Genomic DNA, 16,168 nt, shown 5'->3' with positions numbered 1-16,168 from the left:
AATACTTTAAAATTTTTAAACTATCGATGTTTACAAGACATGAATAAACTTGGAATAAAACTGCCATTAAAGTTCTTTTCAAGACACATTATAATTTAACAACACAACAACGTCACATTTTATTTTATATTTTATTTTATTACACCTTATTTTTCATCTATATCTGCCGCGATATCTGCCACGTGGGGAACTACTCGGCTTTGTATTGGCACCGTGGAATGTCCAAGCGGTAGAAGATGGGTAAGACGTATACACCATGTCTTGTAATCCATTTCTTGTTTTACGTTCCATTGCTGGGGTCATCTGTAAAAAAAAACCAGTCAAGTGCAAGTCGGACTGGCACACGAAGAGTTCCGTACCCTCGTATAGAAATAACACAATTTTTTTGTGATGTAACCACAAATTCATGGTTTTCCTACTTGTGTTAGACATTGCTATCTACCACATGATCCTATATCAACGGGAATAAGATCCTCTTGAGCGGTCTTGCTCTTGACAGACTGACAGACAACGAAGTGATTCTTTTTACTCTGGAGATACGGAACCCTAAAAACTGGTCAAATGATAGATAGATAGATAGATAGATAGACATACTTTATTGCACACAAAAAATATTACATAACTATTACAGAAACTAAAACTAAAAAATAATTGTATGCAAAGGCGGCCTTATTGCTCACAGCAATCTCTACCAGGCAACCTTTGGTGAAAGGAGAAACTAGGTGTCTTGGATAGTACTTACACGCAATACAGAAAAATGAAGTAGTATAATATTATATAATATAATTAACTAACTATTTCAGTAATAAATACATAACTATCATACATATACATAACTATTATAAATATCAATATATATACAATCCATAATAGATAAATATGATTGTCAGAACAAACATAACGTGGGGTTCTATAGCCAAGCTGGACGCGCAGCTGTTGTATCATTACAAAATGTCGCCATGCCATGACCCTTAGTTTATTTGGACTGGACAAAACTATAGGTAGTTAGGGAGTCAGAACCCCAAAAATGTCGTTACAAAAATCAACAAGAATCGTATTTATTTCGAAAGCATTTTGAGTTGGGTGAAAAAGAAACCTCGTTACCTCATTTGCGTTTTCATGGCCAGTAGACTTAACTGCAGCAGGCACGTCACCAATTTGTCCCATCACTCGCTCAACTTTAACAGTCCTTTGATCTAGCATTTGATTATTCGCGGCAGTGTCTCCTCCAATTCTCTCAACTGGCATTTGCCGCTGCTGTTGATATGTATGAGGAGCATTTAACTTTCCTTCAGAATGAGTGACAGCATTAACTCCTTGTGCTGGTATGTTTTGCTGCGTGAATGATTGGGATCCCTTATACTGGTTATAAATATGTTGTAGTTGACTTGGTGTCCTTCCAAGCGCTTTCGCTCCTATCAACGAAGTTTTACTCACTGTGGATTTCACTTTAGCATATTTAGCAGTATCAGCTCTAGGTTTTGATAACGGTTGGGGTGATAAAGTTTGTGGTAGACTTGATTCTGGAGCCCGATACATTTCTGCTGAAGTCTTTTCAACTGGTTGACCAAGAGTATTGAATTCAAAATACTTTGGGTGCTTGGGTGCTATGTATCTTGAAGTATCTACTGGGAGTATTGGTTCTTTTATTACTCGTTGATTGTTTGGAGATCCTAGATGCATGGTCAGTTGGTTTGGTATTACTTCATAAGCTGACGAAAGAGTAGGTGGTGCCATTTCACTGCCTGTGTTCGGATCCATTATATTTTGTTGTTGAACATCATATTGTTGCTGATCTGGTTGTGTATATTGATTAGGCACAGGCACTCCTGCCATGTATGCCTGCTGATTGTTCAATTGTACGTAAGGATATCCATTAACACTGGCATTGTTATTTACAGCATTGTTATAATTTGCAATGTTTTGATACGCCATTTGATCAGTTGAAGTCGCATTTGGTTGTACTGTTTCGTTTGCTGTTTGTTGTAAAGGAATCAATTGCTGAGCATGATTTGGTGGTACGTTATTTTGAATTTGGTTTAGCTGTGCTCCTTTCGCTGAAGTTAGAGCAGGATTTGCGGACTGATCGAAAACTTTATTGATGTTATTATTCTGCATCATATTGTGCATCGAGTTTATAGCTCCTTGCTGTTGGTTAGCTGGATTCATCTGTATAGCTATGGCCATAGGATCGAAACCTAAATCCCCGCCTAAATTTTTCATTACGCCTGGAAACATTTCGTTAAACTTTGCGATCCCTTTGCTATGGTGGCCGAAGTGACCGGTTGCCATTTGCTGTGTGGCTGGGTTTGTGTTTGCCATATTCTGAATATTATTTCCTCCAGATTGTATGGGTGACTGCATCATACCTTGGTTTACATAATAACCACCAGGAAACCCCTGAGCGTTGTAAACATCCTGATTTGTTGTCATCGGTGCGGAAAAGGGTGTAACGCCAATTTGGCCGTGTGGAGACTGAGGTGCATCAATCACCATCGGTTGTGTCAGCTGAGTATTTTGTCCCATGCCAGGGTTTGTTTTATTTTGGCTTGTCACGTTACCTTCAAGCATATTCATTATTTGTGGTCCCATTCCTCCCATCTGACCCATTTGATTTGGATTCGCCTCATTCGTAGGCATATAACTTGCATTGGCTGATTGGCTATTGAAGTTGTTATAATCGTTACCAGCCATCATGTTCCCTGTGTTACCATTCATGTTAGCTATATTACTAGTATTCATGTTACCCATGTTACTAGCTTGCATGTTACCCATTTTAGACATGTCATCCATGTTACCTTGAGCTGCTAAACCGTTTGAGAGTCCCATTTGATTTGCCATTGGATTGTTCACGATAGTATTATCTGGTGTCAGGCTTTTAAGATCATCGTAGACTTCTTTCATTGTTGGCTGGATGAGGCTATCGGATAGATAGTTATATGTATCCGCATAGAGTTGTCGAGGGTTACAACTGCCCATACAAGGAGTGTATCCGTTCTGTGCATTGCCTTGATATGGTTCACCACACGATCCGTTGGAATTCCATCCGTGACCGTTGCCATGGCAACAATTCCCTTGACTTCCCCCGCAAGTTGGTCTTGGGATTTGTGACGTTTGCCCAGATTGTCCAAATAATTTATTCATACAACCACTGAAAAAAGAAATGATGTAAGTATAGATTGCCTGAAAGGGTTGGATAGTGCGTTGACGGATGACAGAAGCGAGTGAAAGAGGACATGGTGTACCGGACTCACAATTCACATGGCGTGAAGAAGAAGAGGCATATCGTCGCTTTTATGTATTAGTTTTACTTAGGTATATGCAAAAATGAAGTTCTTACCAATCCGCGCTCTTTAACTGATTCATGACATTACCAAGTTCGCTTAAAATTCTTTGCCTGTCTAGAGCCATTTCACCTTCAATCCAATTTAATCTTCAGGGCCTAAACAGTTTAAAAAAATAGTAAAATATTTAGATCTTATCAGACGTTGTTGTGTTCAAAAAAATCTTCAAGAGAAATTATTATTGTTAGTTCGTATCTGTCAAGTTAATCATTTGTTTTAATTTATTTTTAATCAAAATGAGCCAGTTACATTGTTGTATATTTCAAAATAAAGTTTATACTTTATAAAGCAGGTGAATGTAATTTTTATTTTATAGTTAACTAACTAACTACATAGTTACTTTCAAAAAATTTAACTTAACAAACTTAATAGGTCTAAGTAATCAATTAAGTGTTTTTGTAATAATCTTTGTGGAGAAGAAATACAAAAATATTATGCTGCTGAGTTGAACATTATTTTTATGAAACTAATATTTTTAAACCATAGCGCATTTTTTAAAGGCAAATCGAGTGACGTATTTCCGCTATTATCTGATTGGTCAATTTTATTTGTGACGTTTTATTTATGCCATTTTGTACAGCAAAGTGCAAACTTCTACAAACTCAAGTAATCTTTCGAACGACGATTTACGGTTCAAATTCCAATTCACCAAGATTGCACTGTCATTCTGATTTTTTATGTCAATCACTTTTCATTTCATTTGGAGTTGAAAAGTTGGACTGTTGTCTCCGTTGTCTCGTATTTTAATTATTTTGTCAAATAATTGTAGTGAGAGTTTTTATCTAACTAAATTTAAATAATTAATAAAGGAATCATTTGCTAATTAGAAGTGCGTGTTTAAATCGCAGTTTACTCTCGAAACGAACTATTCCGCAGTGGTCGACAAAGTTCACAGTCTTCTTTGTGCAATCGAGGTAATTATCAAACATCAAAATGCCTAGGAAAGTTTTCGTAGTCGGTGTTGGTATGACGAAATTCGTCAAGCCGAACAGCGGTAAAGACTATCCTGAATTTGGTAAAGAGGCTGTTTTAGACGCATTGGCCGATGCTGGCATAAAGTATGAGAGTGTGCAACAAGCGGTTTGCGGCTACGTGTTTGGGGACTCGACTTGTGGCCAGCGGGTATTGTACCAGGTTGGCATGACCGGCATACCTATTTACAACGTCAATAACAACTGCTCCACTGGTTCAAACGCTCTGTTCATTGGTAAACAATTAATCGAAGGTGGACTTGCTGATGTGGTCCTGGCGGTTGGTTTCGAAAAAATGGCTCCCGGAGCACTCTCCGCCGGTACTTATACAGATAGAACGAACCCCATGGACAGACATACTTTAAAAATGGCGGAATTAGCAGAGTTAACAGGTTCCCCGATGACCGCTCAGTACTTTGGTAACGCTGCTATGGAGCATATGAAAAAATATGGCACAACAGAAGTTCATTTAGCCAAAATCGCTGCAAAGAACCACCGTCATGGAGTTAAGAATCCCCGAGCTCAGAGTACAAGGGAGTATACAGTTGAGGAAGTTTTGAAATCCCGTAGGATTTACGGGCCACTTACAAAGTTGGAATGTTGTCCGACTAGTGACGGAGCCGGTGCAGCCGTCCTCATGTCTGAGGAAGCAGTACTTCGCTTTGGATTACAGAACAAAGCTGTGGAAATAATTGGTATGGAGATGGCTACGGATACACCTGCCGTTTTCACTGAAAACAGTTTGATGAAAGTCGCTGGGTATGATATGACGGCTCTCGCTGCCAAACGTATTTATGAGAAGACTGGAATAAGTCCCAAACAAATTGACGTAGTTGAATTACACGATTGCTTTGCTGCTAACGAGATGATTACGTATGAGGGTCTTCAACTTTGCGGGGAAGGCGAAGCAGGGAAGTTTATTGATTCAGGAGATAATACTTATGGAGGAAGGGTTGTGGTTAACCCTAGTGGAGGGTTGATAGCGAAGGGACACCCTCTAGGTGCAACAGGTTTGGCTCAATGTGCTGAACTAGTCTGGCAACTTCGAGGGGAGGCTGGAGACAGACAGGTTTGTCATATTTGTTTAGGAGCGGTTGTCATGTATGTGTTGTAATGTCCGGGTGATGTTGAAATGGGTCTCAAAATACAATCAGGCTCAGTTAAATGTAATTTGGTATTTTTGATGCTATGTACTTCAAATCCTTATGTATTGGTTGTTCAAAATACGATTCCAAAATTGATGTCTGCCTATATAACGTACTAGTGAAAAAACTGGACCAGTCCTCTGTTAACTCAAACACATTTTCTTAATCCCTGTTTATAATGTCGACCCCTTTTATACTAGATGATTGCAGTGACTTTGTCTGTATGGATTCAGGCTTTTCAAAATCCTATGGAAACTCTTTGATTTTCCGGAATAAAAAATTAGCCTATGTGTTAAACCAGGCTATAACCTATCTCCATTCCAAACAGCCAAATAAATTTATAATACTAGTGTGATGTGATAGTGCGAAGTGTGATGAAAATGAACTTGAAGTGGTGAGTTTGTCTGGTGGAAGGCTTCAGCCGTGGCTAGTTACCACCCTCCCGGCAAAGCCCTGCCGCCAAGCGATGTACCGTTCTGGTACTATGCAGTGTAGAAACTAGAAACCAATGGGGTATGAGTTTAATAAAAACTGTCATACCCCTTCCAGGTTATCCCGCTTCCATCTTAGATTGCAGTGAAGGGCTAACTTGTATCTGAATAAAATAAAATAAAAGAAGGATAAAATAGCCTCAAAAAATGTTTTCAAATTAAACTGGATTAGTCCATCAATATAAATGACAAGATATGCCCAAGCAAACAAAATTTTTCATGGTTTTGGACCCAAATAAATCAGCGCCACCTCTTAGATACGAATGAACGTCCCGTTTGAAATCCAGACGTCACTGAGGGGTTATTCCCGTTGAGTCACACCCCCGTGTGTAACACTGTGACACAAGGTGCCTAAAATTTCAAAACATTCCCGTTGAGTAACACTGTTACACAACGGGAATTAATTTGAACTTGTTGGCACCTTGTGTCACACCTACATAAATACATATTATTGCGCGTGTATCAAGTATCAACTGATTGTGCACTTTTCCGGGATGTTATTTATTTATAAATACAAGATGGCGGACATGAATTTTTTTACAAAAAATTGACATGGGTGTCGTTTTTAGGGTTTTCGAGGGTGCTGAATTTGATGATGACATTTATTCTGAAATCCAAGATGGCGGACATGATTTTTTTTACAAAAAATTGACATGGGTGTCTATTTCAGGGTTTTAGAGGGTGCTGAATTTGATGATGACATTTATTCTGAAATCCAAGATGGCGGACATGATTTTTTTTACAAAAATTGACAGGGGGGTCGTTTTCAGGGTTTTCGAGGGTGCTTAATTTGATGATGACATTTATTCTGAAATCCAAGATGGCGGACATGATTTTTTTTACAAAAAATTGACATGGGTGTCGTTTTCAGGGTTTTAGAGGGTGCTGAATTTGATGATAACATTTATTCTGAAATCCAAGATGGCGGACATAATTTTTTTTTTACAAAAAATTTACATGGGTGTCGTTTTCAGGGTTTTCTAGGGTGCTGAATTTGATGATGACATTTATTCTGAAATCCAAGATGGCGGACATGATTTTTTTTACAAAAATTGACAGGGGTGTCGTTTTCAGGGTTATCGAGGGTGCTGAATTTGATGATGACATTTATTCTGAAATCCAAGATGGCCGACATGGATTTTTTTCCAAAAAATTGACAGGGGTGTCGTTTTCAGGGTTTTCGAGGGTGCTGAATTGGATGATGACATTTATTTTGAAATCCAAGATGGCCGACATGGATTTTTTACAAAAAATAGACATGGGTAGCGTTTTCAGGGTTTTCGAGGGTGCTGAATTTGATGATGACATTTATTCTGAAATCCAAGATGGCGGACATGATTTTTTTTACAAAAAATAGACATGGGTGTCGTTTTCAGGGTTTTCGAGGGTGCTGAATTTGATGATGACATTTATTTTCAAATCCAAGATGGCCGACATGGATTTTTTACAAAAAATATACATGGGTGTCGTTTTCAGGGTTTTCGAGGGTGCTGAATTTGATGGTGACATTTATTTTGAAATCCAAGATGGCCGACATGGATTTTTTACAAAAAATAGACATGGGTGTCGTTTTCAGGGTTTTCGAGGGTGCTGAATTTGATGGTGACATTTATTTTGAAATCCAAGATGGCCGACATGGATTTTTAAAAAAATTTACATGGGTGTCGTTTTAGGGTTTTAGAGGGTGCTGAATTTGATGGTGACATTTATTTTGAAATCCAAGATGGCCGACATGGATTTTTTACAAAAAATAGACATGGGTGTCGTTTTCAGGGTTTTCGAGGGTGCTGAATTTGATGGTGACATTTATTTTGAAATCCAAGATGGCCGACATGGATTTTTAAAAAATTTGACATGGGTGTCGTTTTAGGGTTTTTGAGGGTGCTGAATTTGATGATGACATTTATTTGAAATCCCAAGATGGCTGACATGGATTTTTTTACAAAAAATAGACATGGTGTCGTTTACAGGGTTTTCGTGGGTGCAGAATTTGATGATGACATTTATTTTTTAATTCAAGATGGCCGACATGATTTTATAAACTTGACATGGGTGTCGTTTTCAGGGTTTTCGAGCAAGCTGAATTTAATGATGACATTTGTTTTGAAATCCAAGATGGCCGATAGATTTTTACAAAAAATAGACATGGGAGATTTTTGTAAAAAATCCATTTTGGCCATCTTGGATTTAAAATTAAATGTCATCATCCAATTCAGCACCCTCGAAAACCTGGAAAACGACACCATGTCTATTTTTTGTAAAAAATCTATGTTGGCCATCTTGGATTTCAAAATAAATGTCACCATCAAATTCAACACCCTCGAAAACCCTGAAAACGACACCCATGTCTATTTTTTGTAAGAAATCCATTGTGGCCATCTTGGATTTGAAAATAAATGGTTCATCAAATTCAGCACGCTCAAAAACCCTGAAAACGACACCCATGTCTATTATTTGTAAAAAATCCGTGTGGGCCATGTTGGATTTCAAAATAAATGTCATCATCAAATTCAGCACCCTCGAAAACCCTGAAAACGACACCCATGTCTATTTTTTGTAAAAAAATCCATGTCGGCTATCTTGGATTTAAAAATAAATGTCATCATCAAATTCAGCACCCTCAAAAACCCTAAAACGACACCCATGTCAATTTTTTTGTAAAAAATCCATGTCGGCCATCTTGGATTTCAAAATAAATGTCACCATCAAATTCAGCACCCTCGAAAACCCAGAAAACGACACCCATGTCTATTTTTTGTAAAAAATCCATGTCGGCCATCTTGGATTTGAAAATAAATGTCATCATCAAATTCAGCACCCTCGAAAACCCTGAAAACGACACCCATGTCTATTTTTTGTAAAAAATCCATGTCGGCCATCTTGGATTTCAGAATAAATGTCATCATTAAATTCAGCACCCTCGAAAACCCTGAAAACGACACCCATGTCAATTTTTTGTAAAAAAAGTCATGTCCGCCATCTTGGATTTCAGAATAAATGTCATCATCAATTTCAGCACCCTCGAAAACCCTGAAAACGACACCCATGTCTATTTTTTGTAAAAAATCCATGTCGGCCATCTTGGATTTCAAAATAAATGTCATCATCCCATTCAGCACCCTCGAAAACCCTGAAAACGACACCCATGTCAATTTTTTGTAAAAAATCCATGTCGGCCATCTTGGATTTCAGAATAAATTTCATCATCAAATTCAGCACCCTCGAAAACCCTGAAAACGACACCCATGTCAATTTTTGTAAAAAAAATCATGTCCGCCATCTTGGATTTCAGAATAAATGTCATCATCAAATTCAGCACCCTCGAAAACCCTGAAAACGACACCCATGTCAATTTTTTGTAAAAAAAAAATTATGTCCGCCATCTTGGATTTCAGAATAAATGTCATCATCAAATTAAGCACCCTCGAAAACCCTGAAAACGACACCTCTGTCAATTTTTGTAAAAAAATCATGTCCGCCATCTTGGATTTCAGAATAAATGTCATCATCAAATTCAGCACCCTCTAAAACCCTGAAAACGACACCCATGTCAATTTTTTGTAAAAAAATCCATGTCCGCCATCTTGGATTTCAGAATAAATGTCATCATCAAATTCAGCACCCTCTAAAACCCTGAAAACGACACCCATGTCAATTTTTTGTAAAAAAATCCATGTCCGCCATCTTGGATTTCAGAATAAATGTCATCATCAAATTCAGCACCCTCGAAAACCCTAAAAACGACACCCATGTCAATTTTTTGTAAAAAAATTCATGTCCGCCATCTTGTATTTATAAATAAATAACATCCCGGAAAAGTGCACAATCAGTTAATACTTGATACACGCGCAATAATATGTATTTATGTAGGTGTGACACAAGGTGCCAACAAGTTCAAATTAATTCCCGTTGTGTAACAGTGTTACTCAACGGGAATGTTTTGAAATTTTAGGCACCTTGTGTCACAGTGTTACACACGGGGGTGTGACTCAACGGGAATAACCCTCACTGAGGTTGCATTGGTGCTAAAGCATCACTGAGTCTGTGCCATTTTGTTTGTTCAATATCCCTGTCCATACGAAGTAATATATATTAAGTCAATGGATTAGTCTAAAGATCTTAAAAATGCAATTGTATGCAGCCTTAATATTATCGCCAGCCTTAAAATTTTAATTTAGTGGACTTGTACAGTTCCGTTTGCTAGCTCTTCATATCTGTGTCTGTGGTCATGTTTTCCTTATGTAATGTCTATTTGATTTATGTAAAGTTATGAATATGTTTAGAAACCGACTGTTTGTGGCAATGTATGTGTATGACTATAACTGGTTGTTAGGTGTGAAATATTTTTCAATCATACAATTTATAGAATTTAACTAGGTATAAAATTTTATGGAGTTTTGCAGCACCTGTATCAAATTAATGTACCTATTGCTTGCGCATGTTATTTGCCTGTGCATAGACAGGACACGGTGAAAGAACTAGTATGTATAGTGGTCCCTCCCCTGTCTATACTAGTATGACAGTAGTCGCAGACTATGTAAACGATAAAAAAGCTTGGATTTGACTCGCTCCAGCAATGCACGGGGCTGCAATGGCTTGTATAGTACGGTATAATAACATTGTAAATTGAAAATTAAAAAGAGCAACCGCCGAGTTTCTTGCTGGTTCTTCTCGGTAGGAACGGCATTCCGAACCAGTGGTAAATTAAAACTACCTGACTATTCATAAGCACTTTTAAAAAGTTTACATGAATAAAAAAACATTCTATTCTATTCTATTCTATTCTATGTATAGACAGGGGAGGGACCGCCCCGAACAGCCCCCGCGCTAACTGGTGCGGGCTAGCGCGGGTGACATGCGGGTGTGCGGGGCGGTCCTCCCGCCTCTTGCCCCGATTACTATCTCGACCTGTCGCGGACTATAGGTGCTGATTTGATTGTACACAATCTCTAAATTAAATTAAGGTCTTATCAGAATGTTCAAGAACCCTGAAATAGCACCTTAGGACCCAACGTCTATCGGTTTTAAAATATATAAATCATGTTAAAGAAATCTTCTCTAAGGGTCTATTCAGACGTGCCACAGCGGCCAAAATATCGAAATGAAAATGTATAAAAACGCGTATTTTATTCACACGTGCCAGAAAGCAGGCGTCCTACAGCTGTCGCGAATGTGTGCTCTGGTGACATTCTGTAGTTCTGATTGTGGCGCGTCCTATTAGACCCTAATGGAAATTTTTCACAAAATCAAAAGTACAATGCTCCTTCAATAACATAATATTTTACAATAGATAAGAGACATTCCGAGGGGCAATGATACGTTTATCTGTTTGTGACGTTAATACTTTTATACCTACTTTATATTATTATGTTTTTAGGGTTCCATACCTAAAAAGGAAAATGGAACCCTTATAGGATCACTTTGTTGTCTGTCTGTCTGTCGGTCTGTCAAGAAACCTACAGGGTAGGTTTCCGTTAACCTAGAATCATGAAGTTTGGCAGGTAGCTACGTCTTATAGCAGACATTAGGGGAAAAATCTGAACACAAAAAAATTAAATTGTTGTCATGAACTAAAAATTAGTATTTTCAATTTTCAAAGTAAGATAACTATATCAAGTGGGGTATCATATGAAAGGGCCTCACCTGTGTATTCTAAAACAGATTTTTATTAATTTTTATGCATTACAACTTTTGAATTATCGTGTAAAATCACGAAAAAATACGACTGTAGTACGGAACCCTACTTGCGCGATTCTGACTCGCACTTGGCCGGTTTTTATACATTACACAATTTGCTAGGGCAAAAAGCAAGTCATGAGCTTAGGTTAAAAATCTGATTTAGGTATTGTGTTATGTGTAAATGTGTTACCTTGTGTGACGTAAACACCTGTAGTTTGTCTGTAACTATGCCATTCTTTGCTAATTAATAATCCGGTATTTGACAACTAGTCAAATCAGTATCTTTTTATAAAGCGTCAAAACACGCGCTTAGTATGCGAGTTTCTATGAAATACTGGCATGTGACGTCACAATGATTTGACGTACTTTCTTACAGACAGACATACAACAAAGTGATCCTATAAGGGTTCCTTTATTCATTTTGTGGTACGGAACCCTAAATAGTAATTATTTGGGAGTTAGGAAGTTCGGAGTGTCTCCCCGTGATTCAGATAGCACGTAAAGTCGTCGGTCCTGCGTTTTACCTCTCTCCGGTCGTGTTGGATTGCCGTCCCATCGGACTGTAAGAGCACCACATGCAGCACGCTTGTGCCCTTATAATATCTCCCGCGCAGATAAACTCCTCACCTATCATATGATATATTCTGTTGTACTTCTACCGTATCGCCAAACATTTTTGCTAATCTACCCTCTTTTCCCAAAGGTGCCACGCGCTCGCATCGGCCTTCAACACAACTTGGGACTCGGAGGCGCAGCCGTCATCACCATGTACCGCAAAGGTTTCACCAACGCCTCCCCCAACCAGGTCGCGGCAATCACCGAGAACCCTGAAAACTTCAAGGTATACAAATACATGAAGATCCTAGAAGAAGCCATGAAGACAGACGAAGAACAGCTTATTGAAAAGGTCAGAGGAATTTATGGATTCAAAGTCAGGAATGGACCTAATGGGGACGAAGGATATTGGGTGATTAACGCCAAAGAGGGCAAAGGTTGCGTTAGTTATAATGGCAAAGACAAATGTGACGTAACATTCACAATCAATGATGAGGATGTAGCGGACCTAATCTCGGGTAAGCTGAACCCTCAGAAGGCTTTCTTCCAGGGTAAGATCAAGATTCAAGGGAACATGGGTCTGGCGATGAAGCTGACAGATTTACAGAGGAGCGCCGCAGGTAGGATCGAAGCTATTCGCTCCAAACTATAAATAAACCGGTTTAAACTGGTTTTAAACGTCTATACATGTACCAACTGATATTCTAACCTATAAGTTTTATTAGCTGCTGTGATTACCTGACTATTGTTCTCATGAGTCATATCAAAAGGATAAAATGCACTGGCAAGTCAGTCAGCCAACTTAAAATAAGATTATAGGAATCTTCTTAAAATAACTTTTATTGATAGTAATTACTTATGATTACTATTGTACAATTGACTAAAACTATAAATTGACTAGTAATTACTAATTACTTTCAAAGATAATTCGTCGGGCTGACTTTGTAAAATTGACTGGTACTAGATTCCGTCCGCGTGAGTTTAGGCTTTTTAAGAGGATGGTACTCTAGCACGCTCGCCAGCGATTTCCATACAATCGTAGTTGGGTTTTAATTTGAATATCAACCAATCAAACGCAGTCAATTTTTTGGCACATTCTAGAAACAAATATCATTCTGTGTTTATGGTTTAACAAATTTCCCTAAAAACGTAGTTTTAAAGTTATAGTGGCTCAAAGGTGTATCTTTTAAGGAATTTCTCAAAATCCTTTCTTGGGCTGAGATCCATGGAGCGCACTTTGACTTTTCTCAGACTTAGTGTTAAAACGAGACAGACATATCTCTGCATAAGTCTGTCTCGTTTTAACTCCGTCCTGAGTCTGAGCAATGTCAAAGTATGCTCCATACATCTCGGGGTTAGTTTCGAGCGGAACTTTGTTGTAAAGACAACCTACACGCACAATGTAAGTTGGTACGTGTGTAGAGATCTTTATAGGCGCTATATCTTGTTAGTTACAATAATTGTTAATAATAATCGGGCTATGGAAAGGTCTCTAGGTCTTTGGGCATTTTATCTATAAGAAAAATAGGTCGCAAAGTTGAATTAGTGATCAAACAAAATAAATAATGTTTTTAGATACTCTTTAATGGCGGCGGTCTCTCCGTCACACGCTTCATACAAACTTAGTTTGGTTCTCATTTTGATATTGATATTAATCAATCAAACTCGGCGTAATTTTGTAGACACGTTCTAGAAACTGATACGTCTGTGGTTTGCCAGATTTTCGTAAAAACTACTAGTTTTAAAGTTGCACAAATTTACCTTTTTTTTTCAATATTGTAAATATTTTTTTTAAATGAAAATATTACAATAAAACTTAAAGCTAGCCTTATCTAATTACTATATAAATCATGGCCGCGTGGAATGGTGCCAAGCTGTGCCAAGTATACTGACTGCATTTCCGCGCTGGACAGCCAGGCTGATCCTATAAGATTTTTGTATAACACGTAAAAACTTTTTATGTCAAATTTCATGTCAAAAGTACGATTTTAGTCGTTATTATAAAATTTAACCGTGCTTTTCACATGACAGTTGACCCATAGAGTTAAAATGGCGCGTGAGACGTCATTTTGTACGGACTATACAGGGTGTAACCAGCACGCTAGCAAAAACTTAGCGTTATTGTTATACTACCTTAACACAATACAATATCAATAATATTTTATAGTTAACTATAATTAACTATAATTTTGAAACTGAATATTTTGACGGAAATCTGGAAAACCGTGACATAGATATTAGTTCCTGAACATATCTACAATTTTTTTTTTGAGTTTAATTGGTTAATGTAGTAGGTATTCGAATAAAAGCCAATAACTTTGTTTAGAGCGCACTATGAAATATGATTAAAACCCTCTTAAGAATAGACACAATTATTATTAATATTATTTTATTGTTTAACATTTTCCCTGTGTACTATTAATACTTTAATAATCCAGGATAATGAAAAACCCTGGTTTCATCATGTTATTATTTTATACAAGGAAAATGTTAAGACGTATCCCTGATGTAAAATAATGCAGTGTAATAATGAAATATTAATATAATAATTATTATTAAGTAATAGTCGTTTTATATTATTATGTTTTTCGTGTATACTTATCATTCCATTTTGTGAAATGCACTTTAATAATATAATAATCGTTGGTAGATATTTTTATATATTAAAGGTTTTTTATTAAAAGTCTCTTTTAATTATTTTTATTTTATATTCTTAAATGCATTTGGGCTGAGACCTGTAGAGGGTAGTTTGACTTTACTCAAATCTGAAGTTAAAACGAGACAGAGTTATGGGTCTATTCTGTCTAATTTTAACTCTTTAGAAAAGTTTAAGCGAAGGCAAAGTATGCTGTAGATATCGGTTTAAGGCTGACAGTTTGAGTTTGCTCAGACTTGTCACTTGAGATTGAGTTAAAAAGAGATATTTATGTGAAAGATATACCTACATCTGTCTTATTTTAACTTAAGTCAGAGTGCGCTCTAGGTCTCACGCTTTAGAATGTGAATAGAGAATAAAGGTTTATATAAATATTCACCTTCTTACGATACATTCCGAGGCGAAGCCCCTAAGGTAGGACTACCTATATAGGTAATCTAAGGTAACCGGACTGTAAGTTGTGTATCTATACTTTGTTCGCTAGTTATGTTTTATTTATAGCAAGACACAATTTACGTACTAAGTAAGTAATACCTACCCGTTTCTAGACTCTAGTACATTAATTTAATGACCTGGAGGTCAAGGTGGATAGTATCATAGACGTAAAATCCTGCTTATAATGATGGTAATTAGTGGACTGAGGGAGACATGACGGGATTTCTACCGCTCGAGAGCACATCGATTGGTTGATCAAGTCGCCATTTCTTTTATTCACTGCGCCACTTTTTGCTCATTTGTCGTCTTTTGTATTTTATTTTATTTTTATAGACTTAATGAAAAGTCAACATTTTACACCACACTTTTAGACCAAAAAGCACTAGATAAAAACTGAGACTGGTGATTGCAATTTGCAGCCCAAATAGACCGGTTTTATCGGTAGCTACTTACCAGATACCAGGACTTTGTCCTGACATTAGAATACCTAGGTGCTAAATTGCTTGGCAGCTGCACTGTTTATTTTTTTTTATTTATAGATTAGCGCTTGGCTGCAATTAGACTTGCTAAGTGATGATGCCGCCTAAGATGGAGCGCGCTTGCCTAGAAGATGCCAATTCACTCTTGACTTGAAAGTACTCATATTAAACTTGGAAGGCAAAACTAAAGCCGGAACGGAAGGGCGTTCCATTCGAGCGGCTCAAGTTAGAAACGAGGAGGCAAATCGCTTCGTACTACGTATCAAAGTCATATCACTATCAAAATGGATTTATAATAAGTGATTTAGTGATTTATAAGTTTAGTCTGTTACGGAATGGTTTAGTTACGGTTCAAGAGGTTCATTGAACATGAATATTAAATAATAATATATTCACGTACCTAAGTAGTTCGG

General features: G+C 37.4%; 2 protein-coding genes across 2 annotated transcripts; one reads left to right on the top strand and one right to left on the bottom strand.

The window, feature by feature from the left end:
* Positions 1 to 109: 109 nt before the first annotated feature.
* Positions 110 to 3,952, bottom strand: LOC117991392 (homeobox protein 5-like). The gene is made up of 3 exons (XM_034978982.2): positions 3,341 to 3,952; positions 1,105 to 3,151; positions 110 to 303 (listed from the first exon to the last, which is right to left on the bottom strand). Exons 1-3 carry the CDS (start codon positions 3,409 to 3,411, stop codon positions 154 to 156), a joined length of 2,268 nt encoding a protein of 755 aa, XP_034834873.1. The 5' UTR covers positions 3,412 to 3,952; the 3' UTR covers positions 110 to 153.
* A 101-nt stretch (positions 3,953 to 4,053) lies between these two features.
* ScpX (Sterol carrier protein X-related thiolase) lies at positions 4,054 to 14,871 on the top strand. Its single transcript, XM_034978983.2, has 2 exons — positions 4,054 to 5,384; positions 12,334 to 14,871. Exons 1-2 carry the CDS (start codon positions 4,278 to 4,280, stop codon positions 12,835 to 12,837), a joined length of 1,611 nt encoding a protein of 536 aa, XP_034834874.1. The 5' UTR covers positions 4,054 to 4,277; the 3' UTR covers positions 12,838 to 14,871.
* The last annotated feature ends 1,297 nt before the right edge of the window (positions 14,872 to 16,168 follow it).

The sequence above is a fragment of the Maniola hyperantus genome, chromosome 19, assembly GCF_902806685.2.
Source record: "Maniola hyperantus chromosome 19, iAphHyp1.2, whole genome shotgun sequence".
Taxonomy (NCBI): domain Eukaryota; kingdom Metazoa; phylum Arthropoda; class Insecta; order Lepidoptera; family Nymphalidae; genus Maniola; species Maniola hyperantus.
The sequence above is the reverse complement of the archived record's forward strand: the minus strand, read 5'-3'. Positions and strand labels throughout refer to the sequence as shown.

Excerpts from the sequence above, each read along its gene's own strand:
- LOC117991392 (XM_034978982.2), bottom strand. The coding sequence starts at position 3,411 with ATGGCTCTAGACAGGCAAAGAATTTTAAGCGAACTTGGTAATGTCATG. Across the intron at positions 3,152-3,340 it reads CAGTTAAAGAGCGCGGATTG|TGGTTGTATGAATAAATTAT; the intron begins GTAAGAACTTCA and ends TTCTTTTTTCAG. Across the intron at positions 304-1,104 it reads GCCATGAAAACGCAAATGAG|ATGACCCCAGCAATGGAACG; the intron begins GTAACGAGGTTT and ends TTTTTTTTACAG.
- ScpX (XM_034978983.2), top strand. The coding sequence starts at position 4,278 with ATGCCTAGGAAAGTTTTCGTAGTCGGTGTTGGTATGACGAAATTCGTC. Across the intron at positions 5,385-12,333 it reads GGGAGGCTGGAGACAGACAG|GTGCCACGCGCTCGCATCGG; the intron begins GTTTGTCATATT and ends CTTTTCCCAAAG.